At 49.8% G+C, this 23,053-nt stretch overlaps 1 protein-coding gene across 1 annotated transcript; it reads right to left on the bottom strand.

Annotated features, from left to right (window-relative positions):
* Window positions 1–419: 419 nt before the first annotated feature.
* LOC139049422 (phospholipid scramblase 3-like) lies at window positions 420–19,278 on the bottom strand. The gene is made up of 5 exons (XM_070524737.1): window positions 19,161–19,278; window positions 14,502–15,055; window positions 11,369–11,589; window positions 6,464–6,793; window positions 420–1,123 (listed from the first exon to the last, which is right to left on the bottom strand). The coding sequence occupies exons 2-5, from the start codon at window positions 14,959–14,961 to the stop codon at window positions 1,031–1,033; spliced, it is 1,104 nt and encodes a 367-aa protein (XP_070380838.1). The 5' UTR covers window positions 14,962–15,055; window positions 19,161–19,278; the 3' UTR covers window positions 420–1,030.
* Between the last annotated feature and the right edge of the window lie 3,775 nt (window positions 19,279–23,053).

The following is a 23,053-nucleotide window of genomic DNA, read 5'->3' as shown; positions in this document are numbered from 1 at the left end:
TGCTTCTTCGAGAGGCCGGCTCTTTGCAATCGGCTCGTACATGTAGGGAGCAACGCCGAACTCTTCAGAAAAACGAAGTCTCTCTCAATTTTCTATTACCTCTTAATTTTCCATTACGGCATCAAACTACCTGGCACCGCGCTTCACGTGGAGCGGCAGCGGTCGGTCGCTAAAGTTGACGTCACGGGTCGCGCGACCAATCACAGGCGGAAACGAGACGCGCGAGCTGGGCGTGTCCGCTGCTGCACTTTTCGTCGAAATAAAATATATTTGCGCTTTCTTTCGCTCAATTTCGATACGATATTCGAATTCGGAGGGTTGAAAACCATTATGTACACATGCTCACTCATTTTTTCTGGAAAACCGTTCAGCTTCCCTTTAATGTAGCATATAGCGAGTGTCCAATGGAAGAACGACATATAGTCGAGGTTGGTAGGCGATAAGATGCAGTGACAAGTCGAGGAAATCTGCAGGTTCAGAACAGGGGCTGGGATGACGCAGGATGGGGACAGGTGGAGACATCTGTAGAAAAAAAGACGGACTGCTGGTGACGATGTTTAGAGAAACCAAGTTTGCTCTTCGCTATAGCCGTGTCTTCACTATACGGGGACATGCGCGCCATAACCAGGCTTTGCTTATTTTACACTTCCTGTGCGAGCGCAGTGCAGCCGGCAGGTATTGCCCGTCTTCAGACATATCACAGACAACAGGATTCACGCAAAATAACGCGGGCCTTGTAAACGTGCTCTTCCGGTTCTTGTGCGATAAGATGCATGGCAAACGACTTATTCCAGAAGAAAATCACACGCACCAATATGCTGCAAGCATAAATGTCTCGCAAGAAACTCGCGATAATATCGTAAAACAATAGCCATCCTTTTGGCGAGGTATACAGGAATAGACGGAAATGTACTGTAAGGGCATTGTTCGCAAACATGCCGTCGACTGGGCAAAGGCCTCGAAGTACGCCATGGTTGCGGCCTTCCTGGGCAGCCCGGCCGTCTTTGGGGACGCATATCGAAATCGGTGATCAGCGCAGAATAACTTTCAAGCACTCGCAGAAGCAATTCAGGCAGCAATCCAGGGAGGGAGGAGCACTTGAATTCTCGAAGTATATGTAGTCCTGCGCAGAGCCATAAAACCACGTCGAGTTAGTGGGTTTGTTCGAATCTGAGCGGTCGAGGGCTTCTTTTGCAAAATATCAGATGCACATCAGGCATCGACTCAACACCGGTGTCACACAAAGCAGTATTTATTGTTATCAAGTCCTCCGAATCGAATTTCCCTATCGCGATCGGCCCCCTTCCTGAAGTTGCGAAGTCAATTGCGATGGAAAAATTCGATTTCTGTCGCCCTCGATCGTGATCAAACGTGCCCTATGTGACACAGGTACCAGAAACTAGTACCTACTCATTATTCACGTCATGTCTCACTTATGTACAAAATGCAACAGCCGACCCGCCTAGAGGAGTGAACTAAGAATTTTTCTGCGGACCAGTGTCGCTTTCGTTTCCGACGAGGTGCACATGTCTTGTGACGTCATGACGAACGCGGTAGTCACGTGGGACAATGACGTCGCGAAATTTCGGTACTTGGTGCAGCTTGTTCGTTCGCTACGCTTCTACTCAAGGTGGATGCAGCTCCATAGCAGGTGAGCGAGCGAGTTAAAAAAAATGACGTTCGGTTTCGCTTCGCAGCCACAGCTTTTCTATTTCCATTGTAATCGCAGGTTGTTCAAGTGTAAGCAGTCTTTAGAGGAACTATTGCAAAATGTTCAGGTGCAGAGATCCGTCATTCTCATTCGTCTAACTTTATAAGAAATACCTAATGGAAGTTTTTTTAACAAGTCAGCCATTTTATTATGGTACTGTGGGAATGTGTTCCGCCATTTTAGTGGCTCGACGCTGAAATTCTTGCCCGTCTGCTTAAACTTTTTATTTCTCTATAGTACTCGCAACCGTACCCACTGTATCGTTCACTGGAATACCCTTGATAAGGAGGCAGTCTACATTGCCTTGATAATTCAGGTTATTTCATATTTTCGGGTAAAACTCAACAATCCTATATTTCTGTTCAGCCAACAAGGTTTATGGAAATTTCGTCGTTACATAAAACGAAAAAAGATAAGTGCAAGTGTTACAAGTAACGCTGCCCGCCTTGTATGGGCGAGTGGTCAATAAATGTTATATTATTGACATTCGAGTACAAATACGATACATGTGCTTCGTTTTCGCTCAACACTGAAACAGAAACTGGCATGTGATAACACGCGCCGTGGTTGCTCAGTGGCTATGGTGTTGGGCTGCTGAGCACGAGGTCGCGGGATCAAATCCCGGCCACGGCGGCCGCATTTCGATGGGGGCGAAATGCGAAAACACCCGTGTGCTTAGATTTAGGTGCACGTTAAAGAACCCCAGGTGGTCAGAATTTCCGGAGTCCTCCACTACGGCGTGCCTCATAATCAGAAAGTGGTTTTGGCTCGTAAAAGCCCAAATATTATTTATTATTTGGCATGTGATAAATTCAGCGCCTGCCGGCCGCGCGAATGAACGAATCCTTGTTGTCCTCACAGTTGTCACGTCGATGGCCTCAATGCTTCAATTGCGCATTGTCACTGTCGTCGCAGAAATGCAAACAGCGGCAACGCGCTAGGATGTGTATGCAGCACTCACGTTACTCTGCATTGCGAATGGCGGCGTTGACGTTGGTAGCACGTTTTCTGAACTATGGTACGTTCACCGAAAGGTGGCAGATTGGGTTATTTATGCACTATTAGTTAAAATTTGTCGCAAGAGTGTATAGCGTGATACAGTAAAACAGCATTGCAAGGACAAAAGGTTCTGCCAGTGTTCTTTTTGAAGTCCATAGTTATTCGATTTATAGTTTTGAACATTGTTTACAGGTTTTTTCATAGACGTTCTGCTAATAATATCATTATTGCCTTGTTTTTTGTGGCCGATGGTAAATGATTCATGTATCGCGAAAGAAGTTATCATGTCGTTACTACTGTAGGAAATTGCACCCTTTCAGGCACTGTAGTGTCTTCTTGGCACTGGGGGTAAGCCATAAATACTACGGCTCGTAGCTTTACTCGAAGTGAAAACTACAGTAAGCATTCGCCTCCCAACAGTCGTGCTTTCATAACGTCGGCTGGCAACGCTGGCGTGGTGAAGAGCGACGGCAGAAGGGAGCGCGGGTACTCCTCTTGAAGCGAGCGTTCCGCGCTGCCGCTCCCTTCACCAGTTCACTCTGGCGCGCCTCCGACACCAATCGGATCACGCGACCGTTAACATTCCAGCCTCCTCACTTCTAGAATCGCTTCGTTCGGCTCGCCCTTGCATCAGCGGAGTGTCACGTGATCTCCAACGCTCGGTGCGTGGGCCGCGCATCCAGTGGTCGTGTAACTGTTATACAGCAATAGAGCTGCATAGGGCACGGCAACTCAACCCGCACTGCAACTCGCATCAGTGGTCGAGATTATGCCTAACATTACAGTGCTACATACTAATCTAGGGAGCTTATAAGATCCTGCGTATTCTTTTCTCTCAGTTTTATTGCGATAGCAATTTACGGACACTTCAAGTAAGTTTTCGCCGCCGCCGTGATGTTCCATATGCTGTGGGTGCGAGGGAAAGCGTGCGAGGGCACGCCTGCATGCACGTTGGCCTCGATGTGCGCTATCTACTCGCACGTCCAGTGCTGGAGGTCATGTGACCAAACGTACGCTTGAAGGGGGGGGGAGCGGTAGGGGATCGTGCGGTAACAACGTGGTCAAGCGGACGTCTCTGTCGGTGCGAGGGTAGAAATTTACCCACTGAGAAACAATGTCGCGGTGTCTGTAAAGCGATGAATGCGGACGCATTCAGCCTTTCCGAGGTCTTGACTGTTGTGGGCAATAGAGGAGGCGCGAATGGTTCTGTGGTGCAGAGGCTAAGACAGCTGTAGCATAAGCAGCGCAATGTATACGAGAACCGCAGTGGGTGGCTTAGCGGCTATGGTGTCGCGCTGCTGCGCGCGAGGTCGCCGGACCGAATCCCGACCGCGTTTCGGTTGGGCGTAAAATGCAGAAACGCCCGTGTACCATGCATTGGATCCACGTTCAGGAAAGGCAGGTGGGGAAAATTACCCCCCACTGCGGCGTGCCTCACGATCAAATCGTGGGTTTGGCACGTGAAACGCCAGAATTTTACTAAATTTAACTTTTGATATTGTACAATCTATCTTAGTGTATAAATGTGTTTAACTATTAGGCGGCAAATTAATAGACTGCTATACGACGTAACAATAGTAGTTTTACGCGCCACAAAAGCTCGTCAACATTCTCTTACGAAATTAGAAAGCTTAAAGTCGTGCGCGCACCGCAAACAAACACGTCACACTCGATGGACGCGGACACTCGCTGTCAAAACGCTGGCGTGAGGAAGCGCGGCAGCGAGCGAATGGACCTTCGTGCTGCCTCTCGCTTTAAAGAGAACTAAGCGGCGCGAACACAGCGCAGCCAAAGCTATCGGCTTTCGGCGTACCTACACTCAGTACTCATAGTACTTTGCTTTCAAAGTAGCACTGTCTTAGCCCCACCATATGCAGCTGTTATACACCCCCCCCCCCCCCCCACACACACACGCTTTCGTTGCCTTGGCGGGGTGGAAGACGGCGTCCCCGCCATCCACCCTTGCAGGCGCCAGAACAAGCCACCATCATCGGTTTTCACTCGCACCTGCAGCCTACGGCGTGCGGCCACGGTAATTATGCGGAAATTCACGTTGACGACGATGGCGGCGTAAATGCGCCTGGCTTGTTCATATATTTGCTGTATTTTCCTTGGAGGCACGCGCCACAACGCTGTTTCACAAAGTTCTATAGCGATTTTTGCGGTAAACGCGATATAAATGCGTTAGCATCACGACGCACCTTTTTTTCAGTTCGCGGATTTAAACCGCGTTCACCAAATTACGATGTGTTGTTTAGGAAGATTACTCGACACGTGTCCTGCCTCTTTGAGGAGCGAAGTGCAACTGCCGGTGGTCTGCCACCGGCATTCTATACATGTACAATTCTATAATTCTATACATGTAGAGTTCTACCCTGTGACCGGTCTCCCGTACTTCGCACATTTTTTTATGCGAAGCATATTAACGTAGGTTTCGGGCCTGCGCGCGACGCCCGGCGGTGGCCACCATTGACCCTGAAGTGGGGTCACGTGACATGACGTCACGTGATGACGTCACACCGGCTGCAGATGGGGCCTCATATCGCGCCGTCGGTCGCCTCCCGGCGGTGGCCACCATTGACTCTGAAGTGATATCCCATGATGTGACGTCACGTGATGACGTCACACCGGCTGCAGATGTGGCCTCATATCGCGCCGTCGGACGTCGCCCGGCGGAGGCCTCCACGCTTCGGTTCGCGCCGTCGTGCGCGACGCGGCGGCGGCGCCACCATCGCTGCATCACGTGATATGTGACGTCACGCCAGGGTTGAAGCGGCGCGCGCCCGCCGTCGCGTCAGTCTCTGTGCCCGCAACCGCGCCAGCGTCTTTGCGCCGGGCGTGTATGCGGTCAAGATGCCTCCAAACGCTAAGGATACGCTAACTTCGCATCCACTGGGCTTGACCTTGATAAGCCTCCAATTTTTTTTCATTTTGATGCTCCTAATCTTAACGGTCTAACAGGCATACTCATATGGTCATCAGCCTAGTGGGCGAGCAACAGGTAACGGGAAGGCGAGTTTATTTGAATGCGTTTCCAGGGAAAGTAGGAATTCACAGTGTAATCCTTCAAGTTTCCTTGCGTATAACGGCAGCTAGCCAGCGGAAACTCTCGAATGATTGCAGTATAGCTGGCATAGTGATACCGCAGAATCCTGTACGAGCACTATAGGACGGCATTCTCGGTCGTTGGCTTTTGGAGATTGCTCTCACTTTCGGGAGATTTCAGCGCCACTACAGACTTCGATGCGTGGGTCCACTTGTAGCCGAACGCGTATCGCGGCACTGTGCCAAGACGGCGAGTCCTTGGCACTGTGCCAGGAACGCTGTGCCCTATTCGCTGCCACGAGCATTGTGCTGTAGTCGCTCGAAACATCCCTAAAGTAATTGTCTCCTCGAAAGTGAACTACCGACAACGCTGTCGCAGCAGGGGGACAGCCCTTTGCCAGCAATGTTGTTCTCAGTGCGTTGTATCGCCCGCTGTTAAGCTCCATTGATCTGGTGTGTGTGAGTGTGAGCCTTGCTGCCGTCCACCCGCAGTTACCCGCAGGAGCCACCGATTTGCTGTGGCTTTCCACTGCTCAACACGAAGTAGCCGATTCGATTGCACGGCAGCGGTGGCCGCAAATCGATGGAGGCTAAATGCATGAAGGCTCGTGTACTTAGCTTTCAGTGCTAGGAAAGAATCCCCAGGTTATCAACACTATAAGCCCACCATCGCAACAAGAATCCAGAATCAGTCAATCAACCACTTACAATGAGAAAGACCGCACCGAGCAGCACGGCCTTTATCTTCACGTCCAAATCCAAGGGGAAGGTGACCGTGAAGTTGTCGGCGTCGGTGCCGGCCTCCCGGATAAATCCGGTATAGGTCTTCGTTATCCCGCCCAGCTTGGTGACGCCGTCCCTGGCTAGGATATCGAAGACCACGTCTTCGCAACAGATGGATGTTGTGCAGCAGGGGCCCTTGATCAGCAGGACAACGTTCCCTTGGCTGTCCAGCACCGAGAAGTTGGGGAATATGATCGTGCACTCCATCCGGACGAAGCCCATCATGGTCATGGAAGCATCGCGCACGTCCATTTCCTGCGCCCAAGGAAAAAATAATAGTAGTAGTAGTTATTCATTTCACGTGCCCAAAAACAACCCTAACGTGCGTGAGCTGGCGCACACATATTGTTAGAAAAAGTAAAGCTGCAAGCAAATCTAAGTAATGAATAAAGGGAAAATATAAAAAAGTGGGAACAACTGGCCACGATAACAACCCGCCGACCATGCTCCCTGACTTTTCTACGGCGCTCCCAGACGGACAACTAAGCAATGCCTTGTCTTTACCTACTTTAAGCAATGCAGCTCCAAGAAATGGCGCTGCATTGCTTCAACCGACCGAAAATCCTCTTTTGACGATCCTTAGACCAAGCAGATCCTGGATATACAGATCGACGGTGTGCAAGTCACTGGTCTCATCAACACCAGGGCACACCTTTCTATCATGAGTGCTCATTTTGGCGGAAAGCTAAAAAAAATTCTGACACGTGCGATGACTCAAGTCGCCCGGGTCACCGATGGCGGAACAGCTGCCGTTGTTGGAATTTGCATTACCAGCGTTTGCCCCGCTGTTCGCCAGACAGTTCTATTCTCCGTCCTTGCCAAATGCCTGCAGGAAGTGATCCTCGGCGTCGACTTCCTTGCCGCGCACTCCGCCCTTATCGACTGTTCAGCCAGCACCCTCCGTGCTGATCTTCCTCTTCTGGACCCCACTGACCCACCTCTCAGCCGCCTCTATTCCAGCAAGTACGGCCGCTTGCCACCGCAGGCCTTGATTTACGTAGACTTCGTGTCGGCTCCGCTAATTCCTGACGGCGACTACGTTTTGGCCTACATCGCTGACACCTTCGTCACCCACGGTGTCACAGTACCGCAAACCGTACCTGTCTACAGTGGCGAACTGCATCTGCCTTCCGGTTGCGAATTTCAGATTGGCACCGCAAGTGCTGCCGCAAGTCATCTCGCTCGCCTTCATTTGCGCATTGGATGGACATGAAGCGTAAGATTTCACGGTGGCCACTTTTAGCTTTTCGGCTCATCAGCAATCATATACTTGCCGTGACAGCGCCATTAAGTCGACGATCACTTCTGACTTAACACCGTAGCAGATTGAAGAACTCCACTTCGTTCTGCTTTCATACCTCGAGGTTTTCGACATTAGGTCCCGTCCCTCGGCCACAGGCGTGACTCATCGCATAAATACCGGCTGATGCGATTCCTATTCATGGGCCTCCATATCGAGTGTCCGCCTGTGAGCGTCAAATTATTCATGGTGACAAGATGCTCGCCAAGAACATCATCAAGCAATCTTGCAGTCCTTGAGCATCACCTATCGCGTTAATCAAGCACTGCACACGGAGATTCTGTGTGGATTACGGCATCTTAAGATAATTACGTAAAAGGACGTGTACCCTCTGCCACGCATTGACGATGCTCTTGAATGCCAGCATGGTGCCCGCTATTGCTCCTCAACCGACTTACGCTCCGGGTACTGGCAGGTGGGTGTGAACAACGTGAACCGTGACAAGGCGCCATTTGTAACACCTGATTGCATTTACCAATTCAAGCTCATCCCGTTCGGACTTTGTTACGCTCCAGCCCCCTTTGAGCGCATGATCGGACTCTCTGATCAGCGGTTTCAAAGGGTCCGCGTGTTTATGCCACTTGAACGACGTTATCGTTTCTTCACCAATAATTAACTTTAGAGACTCATATGGCGCGCCTCTCAGCCGTCCTCGACGTTTTCTGTCAGGCCAGACTGCAGCTGAACTCTTCCAAATGTCAGTTTGGCCACCACCAAATCATGGTGCTTGGCCCTCTTGTAGACACTAATGGTGCACAACCAGGCCCGAAAAAAAAATATATGTGCAGTCAGGAACTTCCCAGTTTCTCAAAGCATGTCCGCAGCTTTCGGGCTCTGCTCGTACCTCTGCTGCTTCGTAAAGAACTTTGCGGCCATAGCCAGGTCACTTACTGAGCTTTTGAGGCAAGACGTGCCTTTTTCATGGTGCCCTGAAGAGGCTTCTGCGTTCTCGCACCTCACCAGCCTGCTCACCACTCCTCCAAAAGATGCCCACTTTGATCCTGCAGCGCCTACTGAGATCCACACCGATGCAAGTGGCCATGGATTTGGTACAGTACTAGCCTAACGCCAACGTGGCCATGACTGTGTCATCGCCTACGCTAGCCGCCTGCTATCAGCCGCTGAGCGCAATTATTCCATTACAGAGCGTGAGGGTTTTGCCCTCGTTTGGGAGGTTTGGAAATTCAGACCCTGGCCGACAGGCTTGGCGTTCGACGATAGAACGAGCACTCAACGCCCAAAGATTTCGTCGGCCTCCGAAAAGAAAGCATCTTCTGTGCAGGGGTGCGATTTCGACACCCATACGGCTGACCTCTTTGTTGCAACGCTTTTCGCGCTGATATCTCGAAACAGCCATCAAGTCGGATGGCGGTGCATCTGAATATACAGCTCTAATGGCAGGTCTCCAAATGGAAATTCGGGCCTTTGATAACAAAATGGCGTCGCGTGTGTTTTTAACGGATATGGAGCGACATTATTTTTTTCTTCCGCCGGAAGTGTTCCCTAGTCATAAGATGGCGGTAATCCCCATGAACCGCCTAGGAACCGCCATGTTTTGAACGTGTGGACCTAAATGGAAGCTTAGCCCCAGGTATATATACCTTGCATGTTACTTGAAGCCATGTCTGATTGTTGTCACAGTTGAAATACGGGGTTGATACTTGCCTGCTCGAACAAGATTTATGTTTGTTTGTTTCTTTCTTTCTTTGTGTGTGTGTGTGGAGGGGGGGGGCGGTGAAGAATGCGTGAATTCGTGCGTCCACTGGAGTGTGTGTGTGCGTAGGTGTTTGCGCAGGTGCATTTAAACACACAACAATCACATTCCGGGGTGCGCTATATTTTGGTACACTGCGCATGAATTTTAAGCGCCTATGGATTATCGGCGTGCTCCTAAATGAAGTACGCGAACGCTCACCCATTTCGCTCTTATGAATACGCGGCCACCGCAGTGGGGATCGAACCAGTCTGGTCTGGTCCAAGAGCACAAAGCTCTAGCCACTAAGCGACCACTCCGGGTACAGAAATAACATGGCACGAAATAGCATAGCATGGATTGACATAATGTTCTATAAACATCATCATATGGATCCCAAGCACTGTGAGAATCGATGTAGGCGAAGCTGTCCGTGCTGTTTGCATTTGTTTGACGATAATTAGCGATGATGTTGACGGCGAATGTTTATTTTTCTTCAGCGTTTAGTGCAATACGAGAGCGGTGGGTTGGTGTGGAATCGTCACCTTGCGTGCACCACTGCTGTTGTGCTGCGCAGTGAACAAAACACGCACCGAGACGTGTTTGCTTGAGGCGTAGTTGTGCGCCATTGTTCATTGCCTGATACGAGGTTGGAATCTCATTGCCTCACACGGCACATCGCATCGTGTCAGAAGTTTTGAACTTCATTTGTATTATGAAGCTGCACGTACCCTAACCACCATCGCATAATGAAGCACGCCGTAGTGGCGCCCTCCTCCGAGTGAATTTAGACCCCCTGGAGATCTTTAACGCGCAACGAAACAGTACAAGAGCACTTTACTATTTCACTCTCATCCAAATGTGGCTGCTGCGATCGGAATCGAATCCGCGATCTCGAGCAACGCCATAGCTGCAGAGCCACTGTGGCGGGCACGGAAGTGTTGATTTGATGTGCGGCCACTTTTGAAGTGTCGCCTAGGTGCTTTAGTGCGCCTTTACGTCTACACGCGCTGCGTGAGTTGTCCGCTTGACAAATTTGCACGGTGTTTGTTTCCCAGAAAATGCTGAAAACGCACCGCATCTTCCACCTAAATTTAGTAGTAGCGTTTCCTTATCTTCTTACGTTGCCTTTTTCATCTCCCCCATCCCCCCAAGTATGGGAGCTGGGAGCGAAGAGTGCCAAGGCTGTTCACTCGTTTCCCGACAGCTTCGTTTCCACCCCTTCTCTGCCTCCTCTCCCCACCCTCCTCTCTGCCATTCTATCTGCCTCCCTTTGGACTGTTACACGCTAGCAGAAAGGTAAGCGCTGCACTCTCTGCAATGCTTACCGTAGGTAACGAACACTTTCCAGAAGCGCTTGGGTTTAAAGTGGACGGAAGCGTCAACCGGTCAGCAGTCGAGCTAAGTAAGAGAGATTTAGAGTATTGGCGGACAAAAAAAAAAAAAGCAGGTAAGAGGTTGATGCGACCGGATCTCTGCGCTGCAAGGGGCATTTTGAAGCAGAAAGAAAAAAAAAGAAAAAGAAAGGTTAAGGATATGTATAAAGAAATGCTAGATGAAAACATGTATAACATGCCTCATTAAATCAAGCAGGCTAGGTGACTTTGTCACGCCCGTTTCCAAGGGGATGCCATTAAATCATCAACATTATTATGCTTTTGCGGTGGGGGTAGGGGTTTCACGGATAATTGCAGTGGTTATTGATGCGACGCCCACGGAGTTCGAGAGTACATTGTGGGTACGCAATGAAACAAGTTTCCGATTTCGGAACGGCGTATGCGTTATATGTACGATCGAACTCCAGCCTCGCGGTATGGGTCGGCCGATGTATACGTGCCTGGAGGCAGCAACAACAGAGGCAGCTGCACTCGCAGCGAAGTGGCCGGAACAGCCGCAGCACCTGGACGTTGCGGTAGTCGAGCAGCGTCATCTGGAACGATCGGATGTTGCCGCAGCATTGGCGTTGACAACAGCCGCTCTCCTCGATCGCCATGAAGACGAATTGGCCCATGGTGTTCTTCACGACGTACTTGTTTTGCATCTCCCACGACGTCACCACTGCGCGAGTTGAATATATTATTACGATATCATTTAGCGATGCTCAAGAGACCGAGCCGCCGCGAGAACGACGAAGAAGTTGGTTGGTGCCCTTGGCACGAGCGAGTGTCAGCTTGGCTACCTGGCTCCAGTGTAAATAGCGTGTAAATAGCATCTGTCGTCTGTGTCTTTCCACACGTAACATTTCTGGTGGAGGTGTGGGGTACTGGTGGAGGTGCGGGTGCGAGGGGCGGGGTGCGGGAACGCAACTGTGCACCCCGTGGACTTTCGTCCGGTCAGCTGCCTTAAGGATGTAATTAGTGCAGTCACTCGCCATTTCAAAGCGTAAAGGAAGAGACCGTACTGACACGTGTACTTATCCTTTCCTGCAATATAGGGTGTCTGTCACTGGTTAACGAATGTTCGACGTCATAACCCTCAGTGGAAGGCGCGCCTTTCTGTATCGGAACTTTCCCGAATGTTGTCGCTCGACCTGTCCCTTGCCTATGGTGCAGCTGAGCCTTCTGTGAGCTGGTTACATGGACGACGCGAATATGGTGGTGCAGATTTTATAACTTGCTCGAGCGCAATGCGAATACACTGGAAGGTTCACTGAGCGGTGTGTGAATTGGCGAAGCTTTGTGGTCCACAGAGAAAATTTTCGACGATCGACGAGTGTGCTCGATACTATCATCGTCTTGAGAGTTACTTGTTTTGCCGAGCACAGTTGGAGTTAAATTCGTAAAGCAGGTTTGACAACCCGATCCCCCTTGACAACTTTTTGTTGCAATGCAGGGAGGGCTACGAAGGTAAAGGGCGAACGGCAGAGAACGCTTGAGGAAACAGTCCCGCATTTTCATCCGTGTTAGTTTAAGCTGGGGGAAAGAGCACATATAGAACTTGTTTACAACGCCTATGTAAGACAAAGCATACTGCTGAGTGTTAAAGCTGGCCTATTTTTCGGCTTTTTCCTCCCCCGGTGTCGACAAACACGAACCACTCGTACGTGGAATGCTGCGTACATTGAATATCTGCTGCTAGTGAGGTAGTGGCCTGACTAATTGGCGCGGTATCACATGTGCAGAAGTTCGGCACTCATAGCTTTTCCTTCATTATTTCATTACGAAATCATGTTAGAAATGCGCTCAATCTTCCACGGCGATGTTATTCGACGTCAATTTGCACAAAACTGGGAAACTGTTCGTTCAATAGCCCAACATGGCCGCGCCCAAGAATCAAAAGCAGGATCTAAGGGCCCCGAAGAGTCGTGCTGCCAGTGATCGAACCATATTGTTACGTGCTGAAAGACACAGACAAAACATTAATTACTATTTGTTTATAAGAGCAGCGCAGCCACCAACGAGCTCGTGCCAAGTCCACATGCCCGGTTTCGTCTTCCTTCGCGCGATCTCTCTTAAAGGGCCCCTCGCCAGGTCTGGCCGTTTTGAGCTGACAAGCGCGGAGCATATACTGCGCTCTAACGACCGTGTCTGTAAAGTGTTACATCGCTACTCGCCGCCGAAGGATATGAAATTTCACACCGAACGCTGCTTTCCATTCACGCGGCCGCCTTGCTTCAAGCCGGACGGTGACGTAGTCGTGCCCCTGCGCCTACGTAGTCGTGTCCGCAGTGTGACGTCGCTCGTGGTGACACATCGAGAATTATTCAAGGCAACAGCTGGCATTTGTGTAGTATGTTTCTAGAATCGAGGAATTAAAGCTTCGCGGGATCGAATCCCGGCCACGGCGGCCGCATTTCGATGGGGGCCAAATGCGAAAACACCCTTGTACTTAGATTTAGGTGCACGTTAAAGAACCCCAGGTGGTCGAAATTTCCGGAGTCCTCCACTACGGCGTGCCTCATAATCAGAAAGTGGTGTTGGCACATAAAAACCCCATAATTTTCTTTAATTCAAGTGTGAAGTAAGGCACCAAGGCGACCAATAGATAATCTCTCGCAAGTAACAAAGGAGTCAAAAAACGAAACAACAAATCATAACAGTATATATCATTATTATTAGATCTGATAATCATCAGATTATATCACATCTCACTCAAGAGATCAAGCGTTAGGCTGCTGTTAATTCACTGCCCCAAATTTTCTTGGTAGCCTGTGCCGAAAAGCCGATGGCGACACCGACAATAAAAAAAAGTTGCGGAAGAATGCATAGGATAGGGGAGGGGGGGCGGACGGCAGTTTCTAAAAGTGGTTGTAACGTCTACCGGATTCGTCTTTCATGCGGACGTTTCTATGTCGGACAAACGAGGCGTTGTCTGAATGAGCTCGTGCGCAAACACTCTAATGAGGTCAGTAAGCTAGGAAGAGATAGCTAGCCACCTGTCATTGCATTGCCTTGAAAGTGGCCGTGAGCAACTTTTTTTTTTTTTTAGAGTGTGCCGTATTTTCAAATTGCAATGACGAGCGCGCACGGCTAACCTCTGACACCCTCCACATCCACAACAGTGGTGTAAAATTTCCGTGCCATTCCACTCCTTCCGAAGGAAAAGTCGTTCTAATCGGAGAGATTGCATTGTTTTACGTTCACGCATACTCCCTTGACGTGTTCCCGCGCTTTCCTTGCAAAGTGGCATACCTATTGTGAGCTTCAGCTCTAAACATAGATGTATTCGGAGACCAGGTCAAGCAACCCTGAGAGCCGTTGGACGTTTTTCCGAAGAAGAGCGGGGAGCGGGGGTTTTTCAGCCTTGTACAATGTGACCGTGCTTTTTAAATCTCCCCAATTAAACGTTTTCCACCCTTTCCGCCCGCTTCCTCCGCTCAATCTATACATGCTGTTGAAAGAATGAAAACTTGGCTTGTTAGTCAGCGCGGTTGTCTATAGTCTCCCTCACGCCTGGTCATCTTGCGCCGTTTCCGCTGAAGTCTACACGTCTCTCTCCTGCAATCAGCCGCAGCGGGGAGTGACACGTACCTTCCATGAGCTGTACAGCTTGGTGAACAAGCAGGTGATCGATCTGGACCAGGTATTCCAGACCCCTGGGGCAGCACGGGATGATCGGCACGGCCGGTGGCGCCAATCCCGGGGTCGGCATTTGGACGTAGGGTGGGCGCAGCGCATCCATGTAGCTGCCAGCCACCGGCATTCCGGCCATCGGCATACCGGCCACTGGCATTCTGGCTTCGGGCATTCCGGTTGTGGGCGTTCCGGCCATTGCGGTATTTGGCACGGTCGCCGTGGGCTTCGGCGCCGGCGATCCTCCAGGTGCTGCTGCCGGTGCCGGAGCGGGTAGTGGTGCCCGCGGTGGTGCCGGCCGTGGTACCGGCGGAGGTATTGGCGATGGTGCCGGCCGTGGTACCGCCGGTTGTGCTGGCGGTGACGTCGGCCGCGATTTCGGCTGTGATGCCGGCTTTGAGGCCTGCCGTGATGGCATCGCGGGTGTGACGCCTCCTTTCTTTTCGAGAAAGCGCGGCAGCGGGTGAGAGCGCCTTGGCAGCTCCTTCGCAGACTCCTCAGTCGCGGTATGCCTGCGACGTGAAAGCGCGCGCCGTGAGAAGAGTATACGTGGGGAAGCATTCTCGGTCCATGCCGAGCGGTCATTTGCTTTGGCCGTGAGAGCGTGTAACGCTGCGCGTGTAAGGGAGACAGTTACATATATATTTAACACTTGGGTATAACTTCATACTTACTGAGTTAATCTGTATGCCCGTTTCCCCTCTCCCACCATCGTGTCTTTTAAAGGGACGGACGACTGTTTGGGACCCAGCTTCTTTTCATCTGGCGCAGCGAATGTTTACACCTGCAGGGGTTACTTCCAAAAGCGCGTGGATATTTTGCAAGCAGAATTTTTCGACTTGGAGCAGCCAGCTCTCACTCCTCCAGCTACGCTGCGAAGCGAGAGCAATACCAATAGCACGACTCGAAAATTGTGAATGCCGCCCATCGTTCTGCTTTCATAGGAGTCAGCGAAACTGTGGTGAACCACCTATGTTTCGACCTGTTCACGCCATTTCGAAAATAAAAACTTGTACAATAGGTTAGCGTTGCTGTACAGACCTTTCTTACATTTATGCTGTGCTTATGCCAAAGTACACGCCCAGGTCACGGCTGGCTCGTCCCCGTCTTCAATATTCTGTCGATACTCGAGCCGAACCAACTCGTCCATCACGAAGGTGAATGCTTCTCTACTTCTCTACTCAAAACAAGCGAGCGCTTCTCTACGCGTTGTTAAGTTAGAAAAACGTACTTATAATGACAAAAAAGTGTACTGTGTCTCAATAGTCATATAAAAATCAGGAACCGCGTGACTTAGTCTTAGGTCACGTGAGTGGTCACTTGTGCATCTTCATTCTGCTACGTGTTGCGCCAAGGATTATTTTTCGACACGTTTAGTGAAACGATTAAGATGTAAATACACGTTTAATGAGAAAATCGGGGCTCGTTTTAGAAAAGTCGATAGGCAATCCTTCCATCAGCGGGCTCATCTCGATTCATGGATCGAGCGATTGTCTGTGCCTTTAAAGGACACCTCACCAGGTCTGGCCATTTTCAGATCACAAGCACAGGGCGTACAATGCGCGCTAACGATCGTGGCTGCTAAGCGTTACATCCCCAGGCGTCGCGGAAAGGGTTCAAATTTCAAAACGAAACGCCGTTTGCCCTTCTCCACGCGCGCACCCCGCTCCCAGCCGCAGCGTCGACGTCGGTAGCGCATGTGCGCCTACTTAGCTGGCAGTGCTGTGACGTCACTCACAGTGACAGCGAGAATTATTCAAGCCAGCGTCTGCAATTTTTTTAAATCGGTTGCTTCACTCGACTGATTAATGTTCAGAGAAATAACAAAACATGCAAACCGAATCTTGGCGTGTTCTTGTTTTTCCTGAAGTACTAAAGCGCGAAGCAGACGACACAAGAAGAGACACGGACGAGCGCTTGTGTCGTCTGTTTGGCGTTTTAGTACTTCAGTAACATGCACCAACTAACCCAACAAAAAGTTCTGGAATATCTTTCTTGTTTTCCACTTCTACGGTAGCAAGAGATGTGCACTTCCATTTCGGCTGCTTTGTCACGTCGTGCAGTCGTGCACGCAGAGAACGAAACTACGTCTTATTCGACGGCATTCCAGCGCCGCAATCATGCTCTTTCATGCTTTCGCGTCTGCTTCAGTGCTCGTGATGGTGGCTCTGACTTGTACCGCTATACCGGCGAATTCTTGTGCACAGCGAAAGTAGTGAAGGCGACAACCAGCGCGCGAGACCGCCACCGGAAGTGCACCACTCAGCTAAAACGTGCGCGTGAGAGAGGGAAGGCGAGGCCCGTGACGTATTCGTCACGCGACCGTCCGCCTCCAATGTGGCAGAACGCAGGTAAGCAATTTCGCTTGCGGAGGCTAGACGGGGAAGTGGAGGGAGTGTCTATGCTCGTGGAGTGATGCTCACCTCGTGAAGTCATTCGGTCGCGGCACTTTTCAAATATTTCTATCTCTGCCATTATTGAAAGTCGAAACATTCCTGCGGCTGGAGACCCCTTATAGGGCACGTAACACGGGTGCATTGCACAAAGGAGAGACGCAGCTGCCAAATATATTGTATTGTATTGAGTTTTACAGCGCATAAGCAACTCAGGCTATCATGCGCCAAACACATGGTATAATTTATTTCAAAAATTGGGTATCCTCAGCGAAAGTCCTTGTCCGGACAAGGACTCTGAGGAGCCCGACAAATCAAATGGCGACCTCAGCTTTCTTCTCAGGACTCAGAAAATGGGTACGGTGCATCATAAGATGCCTGAAAAAACTGGGTTAAGAAATTTTAGAATTAGTAGTTCTGTGATATATTTCGTTTAGGATCGCTGCGTGTTTCAAAAAACTAAAAACAGATGAAGTTCCTACAAGTGGGTTATCTCCTAAAGGTAGACTGGGGTGAAAGGGAATGCGTTCATTGTAAAATACAGTAAAAATAACTCTAGCGATTGGATGGATGCCCGAGGCTACACACTGACAGTTTATAAGATTGATCGTTGCAGCCTAAACCACTAAAATGTTGTCCTTCTTGGTTTGCGAAAGGCAGGGCCTGCACGCGACTAAGGCAAACTTACTCGTGTCAACGTTTTCGTTTGCCAGGTTCTTAGTGTTGTCGTGCTAGATACCCGGTCGTTTAAGTTCTGTCCTCCATCTCATGTCGTTTGCAATACTGCCCAAAGCTGGACGTGTACACTGACAATGTATACTCGGCTGAATTCAGTCTCGGACGTTACCGTCCGAATTATGGCTTAATTAGAAAGTCTCGTTTTTGCTTTGTGCGTGATACGTTAGAGATATTGACGTGTTTGGAGCTTTGCGCACGCATGTCGTATACCGCGAATATAGCAGACGACTAGAATATAGCAGACGACGCGGATGAACGCCTCTCTTGTTAACGAAGTCAAGGGCTTGACGAAAACTCGTCTGGTCGGGATTGCTCATAGTCCAAGGTAGAGCGAACGTCGACCGAAAACATAAACACAATTAAACAACATCGTTTCGGCTCCCATAAGGGGGAAAACTGACGAAAAGGGGGGGGGGGCGGCGGTTATGTGTGCGTGTGAATTTAAGGCACTAACAGCGGGCATGAACAGGAGGGATCTTGCCGTCATTGCAGTTCAGTGGGTATCAGTAGTCTGGATGATAGGTGACGCTTTACTCGAGCCACAAATAAAGGAAAATAGTCGTTACGTGAAAATTGTTTTCTTTTTCGTTTTTGTCGGCGTCCATTTCACCATCGAATATGAGCAATATCGACCAGACTAACTCTCGAGTTCTATTCGGCCTTCATATTGGCTAAGGAGCCGTGCAACTACCACAGTGCTGCAAATTTCGCTTGACTACAAGCTTTTCAGCACCACCGTAAATTGGCCCATGCAGGCAAGGGGTTTGCTTAAATACTCAGGGTTTGCATTGGAATTCAACAGAGAAACCAAATAACTATCAAATTACCTCGGCAGTACTTTTGCGTCACCGAGGAAGTAATGCGTGGCAGAGCGAACACGCCATGGACTGAAGCCCAAAGTCGAGGCCATGAGACAATGGACAATTGCTGAAGTGACGGTAAGCGAGGGCTCTAATGGAACGCAGATATTTTTTTGTAGCGTTTGTAAAGTCGCGTGCATTTTATTTGCTCTGCATCGAAGAGGGACTGAGGGGTTGAAGGGCCCAAGGAGTGAGGGGGCGAGGGCAGTAGAAAGAGAAAAATGAAATATGGACGAAATAGCTGGCCTTACGGTGTTCGCCATGTGCCGAGATGTAAAAAATGGAGTTCGATCATTCTAACTTGTGTAAAACGTTTTTTACAGGGGGAGGAAAATATAAAGAGAGAAGGCAGGGATGTTTCTTAGTCTGCAAAACGTGCAAACGGCCTTAAAACAGGCGATTGCGTTTAAAGCCCCACGCCTCCTGGGAAAGACGTGGGCCTTAAAGGGCTTCTTCGAGGTTATTGCGCTTTACGGTGAGCGATGTCCGCTTTCGGCCTGAACGTCCGACGAGCCTGAACCACTGGGCATTCCGTCTCGGATGGATGTCTAGGCTCTGAATCGGCGATGCCGAGCATCACTGCGGCGGCCTGTGCGCAGCCAAATTATTGAAGAAGCTCCACTCACCCCAACGGCTCGCACAGCGGGTCTCTTCGGGCTGCAGCTGCAGGTCGTCGTCAGGACTGGTCCGCCGGTGGCCGCGTTCGGGGCGAGCTGCCGGGCACGTACCGCGCGAGCCCGTGCCACCGCGAGGTGCGATGATGGCGATGGGGGCGACGATCCTTGGGCATGGCACGCACCCACGCCGTGGGAGAACGAAGCCATAATCGGACCTCTGTGTGCATACTGTCAAGAAACAGAATCACTAGATCATTATTTTTTGGTATGTCGACGGTACAAATTGTTAAGAAAAAGACATCTAGAACTTCCGTTCGCAAAAATTAGGGTTAATGTTATCACCAGAAATCATACTATCTTTCGGTGCGTCAGTTATGGGGGTCAGCCACAGGGACGTATTTGATGCCGTTTGCAGTTACATACAGTCAACAAAACGATTAACTTTTTAACTTTTGTCTTGTATTTTATTTGTTTTTGTATGTTTTCTTATCTCTCTTTCGTTATATATATTTTTTTATCATCGAATAAGTGGCACTTCAAAAAGAATAGGTGAACGTTTCAGCACGCAATTCTTGGCCAATCCCCCAGTGTGGGTATGAGCCATAACATCAGGCCATCATCATCATCATCAACATCATCATCATCAGCTGGGAACGCGCAGCTAGGCACAGGAACAACACTAAAAGGCAGACCACACGGGCAGATGTAACTCAAGCACCAGTAGCGAAGGGCACAAGCACGTCTCTCTCTCTCTCTTCCCGGACACTCTCTTCCCCGGACACAGAGACGCTCCTATCACGCACAATGAACTTTAGTAAATTCTTTTACTTAGGGAGAACGGTTTTCCAGCCGCCTCACTCCAAGCTAAGCAGACCGCAGGCGCTCACGCTCAGGCTCTTGCACACGAACTCCTAGCCAAATACGGCGTCCCTTAACAGCGTATATCCCCAGATGTACGCTGTTAATTGTTCTTGCGTGGCCTGTGGTGAGGTTGCTACTTTGCCTCATATGTTCTGGGAGTGCGGGTCGCTGGGCCGGAAGTTCACCAAGGAAAGGTTGGACGCGCTCCTGCGAAGTCCCGTCTTTGAGGACCAAATTTTGGCTGTCCAGCACGCCCGCGATCGGGCAGGCAGGCTAGATCTGTCAGTCTCGTCGTGGGATTAGCCGGGTGCGCGTTTTACCGCGTTTTGCTGTACCCAAAAAAAGTTCACTCACTCACTCACTCACTCACTCACTCACTCACTCACTCACTCACTCACTCACTCACTCACTCACTCACTCACTCACTCACTCACTCACTCACTCACTCACTCACTCACTCACTCACTCACTCACTCACTCACTCACTCACTCACTCACTCACTCACTCACTCACTCACTTTCACTCACTTTCACTCACTCACTTTCACTCACTTTCACTCACTCACTCACAAGCACGTGGCAGGTAGCTTTCTCCGTCGCGTGGATATACGTGGTGTACATGATACTACCTTTTGAGATTGGCATGACACTTGTCGAGTGAGTATTATGTTGATAGCAGTGTTGCATCCCCACTGACACCAGCCCACGAAACGCAGCTTCCCTGCCCGCTTGTCGATTTCGAAACTATGGCACGTACCTACAAAGATGGATTGGCCTAGGACCGCCATACCAAAAGTAAAATGAGAATCAAGGCAGATGTACAGGGCGATGTAAGTGCTGAGGAATAAAAACACTATATGAATTACGCAGGATTGTTTGCAAATGAATGAAATGAAACTCGTAAGTGCGTCAACAATTTTCTAGGGAGGATGAAGATAATATCGACTTATCGCGCCGATATTTCTCTGTTCCCACTGAAATTACATAAGGCGAGACTCCTGTAGCTGAAGTCCAGAGCAGAATCCCCGGTAGAAAGGACAATCTTTAATTGGACCAAGCGTTTCGTGGCCAATATACTGAAGTGGGTATTTGTCATGTGAAGTGAATCACCATCATCGTTAATTGGGAAAATCAATCGTGTCGAGTGAGTTGGTGAAACGGTGCCCTGAGAAGTATTCTTTCGTTGTACCACCCGCCGCGGTTGCTCAGTGGCTATGGTGTTGGGCTGCTGAGCACGAGGTCGCGGGATTGAATCCCGGCCACGGCGGCCGCATTTCGATGGGGGCGAAATGCGAAAACACCCGTGTACTCAGATTTAGGTGCACGTTAAAGAACCACAGGTAGTCGAAATTTCCGGAGCCCTCCACTACGGCGTGCCTCATAATCAGAAAGTGGTTTTGGCACGTAAAACCCCATAATTTAATTTTTTTCGTTGTACCTAAAATCGACAAAACAGAAAGAAATGGTCTTTTGTCTGCATTTTAAAACAGAAGTGAAAAACAGAGGACAGCGTCAGATGAGCCATGTGCAAATGAAAATTTAACCAGTAAATGTGGCATCGCAATCTCATATATGGAGCTGCATTTTAACTAACTGCATATGCTGGAAATCAAAATTCTATAGTATTGCTTGTTTCGTATACGCTTGACGAAAGTCGGAATTTTCTGCATCTTGCTGAAGAGACCTACTCAGTAACCGGCAAAACCGAAACTACCGGACAATCGAGGAAAGCTTTGGAAAGCGAATCCGCCATTTCATTCTGATGTAATCCTCCGTGAGTCTGAACCCAAATTAAGTGGACTACCTGTAAGTATAGAAGCAAAAAATGAAATGTTTTCATTATATTTGTCTGTTTTCGAAGTAAGAACGAGAATGTGTTAGATTAGCAGATGTCGACATCGTTGATGACAACTTGGGCTCGGCTGGAACGATGACCATTCACTCGGGACAACGCTATGTATATATATATCTGACTATTTAACCTCCAAAAATTAATTCTATTCACTAATAAACTCTTCTGTGAGGAGGTGCAAATAATTTTAAAGAACTTTTTGCAGTGACAATGGTGAATCTGTCTTAATAGGTGAACGGGCTTCTTGGTAACGTACATTGCTTCGCATAAATTTAAGAATGCGCAGGCGATCTCGCAGCTTAATTACGGCGATGCGAGTAACTCTTTGCACTGGACCACCAGAAAACAGCACCCCAACAAAAAAAATTGGAGGACGCTTAAGCTTCGCCTTCAAGAGTGGAACGCGACAGCGTTCCCGTCGTGCCGCCTTGGGTTGTAAGACAGTGGGCTACGGCGCAGCGACTACGCGCCCCGCATCGGACGCGGTGGGCGTCGAGCAGTGCCGCGTTCAGCGCGGCAACGAAATGTGCGCCTGAGCAAGCGACGCACGCCTGAGCCTTAGAAACAGCTCGTTTCTAAGGCAACACCGCATCCTCTAGAGACGCTTTTGTACCGCTTTGAAGCATCGAGCTCGTGGCTGAGTGGTAGCGCCTCCGTCTCACACTCCGGAGACCCTGGTTCGATTCCCACCCAGCCCATCTTGCAAGTTGTTTTTATTCATGAAGTGCCTGCTGCGATTTATCGCTCACGGCCAACGCCGACGACGCCGACGACACCGGCTTTTCTGCGACACGAGCTCCTTAACGCTGTCGCGTTAATACTGCTGCAATGTACATTTCGCAGATCATTACCCGATTGCTTAAGCGCTAACCGAAGCGTCTGTTGCTAAGCTTGCGAGGCATAGCTGCAACGCGCACTGCTCTTGTCGCTACATATTGAGTGTTACGACATCGAATCAGCTTTTTTTTTTATTGTGGCAGCGTTTATATGGAAACTCCAGGCGCCCTTCAGCCGCCGATATCGGTGTCGCCGTCGCCGTGATGTTCTCTATAGAATCCAAGTTCGGGAACACCGTGGGCGCTCGCTGGATGCTGTAGGGGCGAGTGAAAGCGTGCGAGGGTGAGCAGAGGGGGATGGCTTGTTCTCGCTCGCGCAATGGTGTAAGGTGGGGAGGGTGCGCGCCGTCTTC

Source organism: Dermacentor albipictus, chromosome 9 (assembly GCF_038994185.2).
Source record: "Dermacentor albipictus isolate Rhodes 1998 colony chromosome 9, USDA_Dalb.pri_finalv2, whole genome shotgun sequence".
Classification (NCBI taxonomy): Eukaryota; Metazoa; Arthropoda; class Arachnida; order Ixodida; family Ixodidae; genus Dermacentor; species Dermacentor albipictus.
This window is presented reverse-complemented; position numbering and strand designations above follow the sequence as displayed.

Coding starts and splice junctions, on each gene's coding strand:
- LOC139049422 (XM_070524737.1), bottom strand. CDS start 14,961: ATGCCATCACGGCAGGCCTCAAAGCCGGCATCACAGCCGAAATCGCGG. Junction 6,794..11,368: donor TCTGTTGTTGCTGCCTCCAG/GCACGTATACAT, acceptor CCTTGGGCGCAG/GAAATGGACGTGCGCGATGC. Junction 1,124..6,463: donor TCGGTGCGGTCTTTCTCATT/GTAAGTGGTTGA, acceptor GGCTCTGCGCAG/GACTACATATACTTCGAGAA.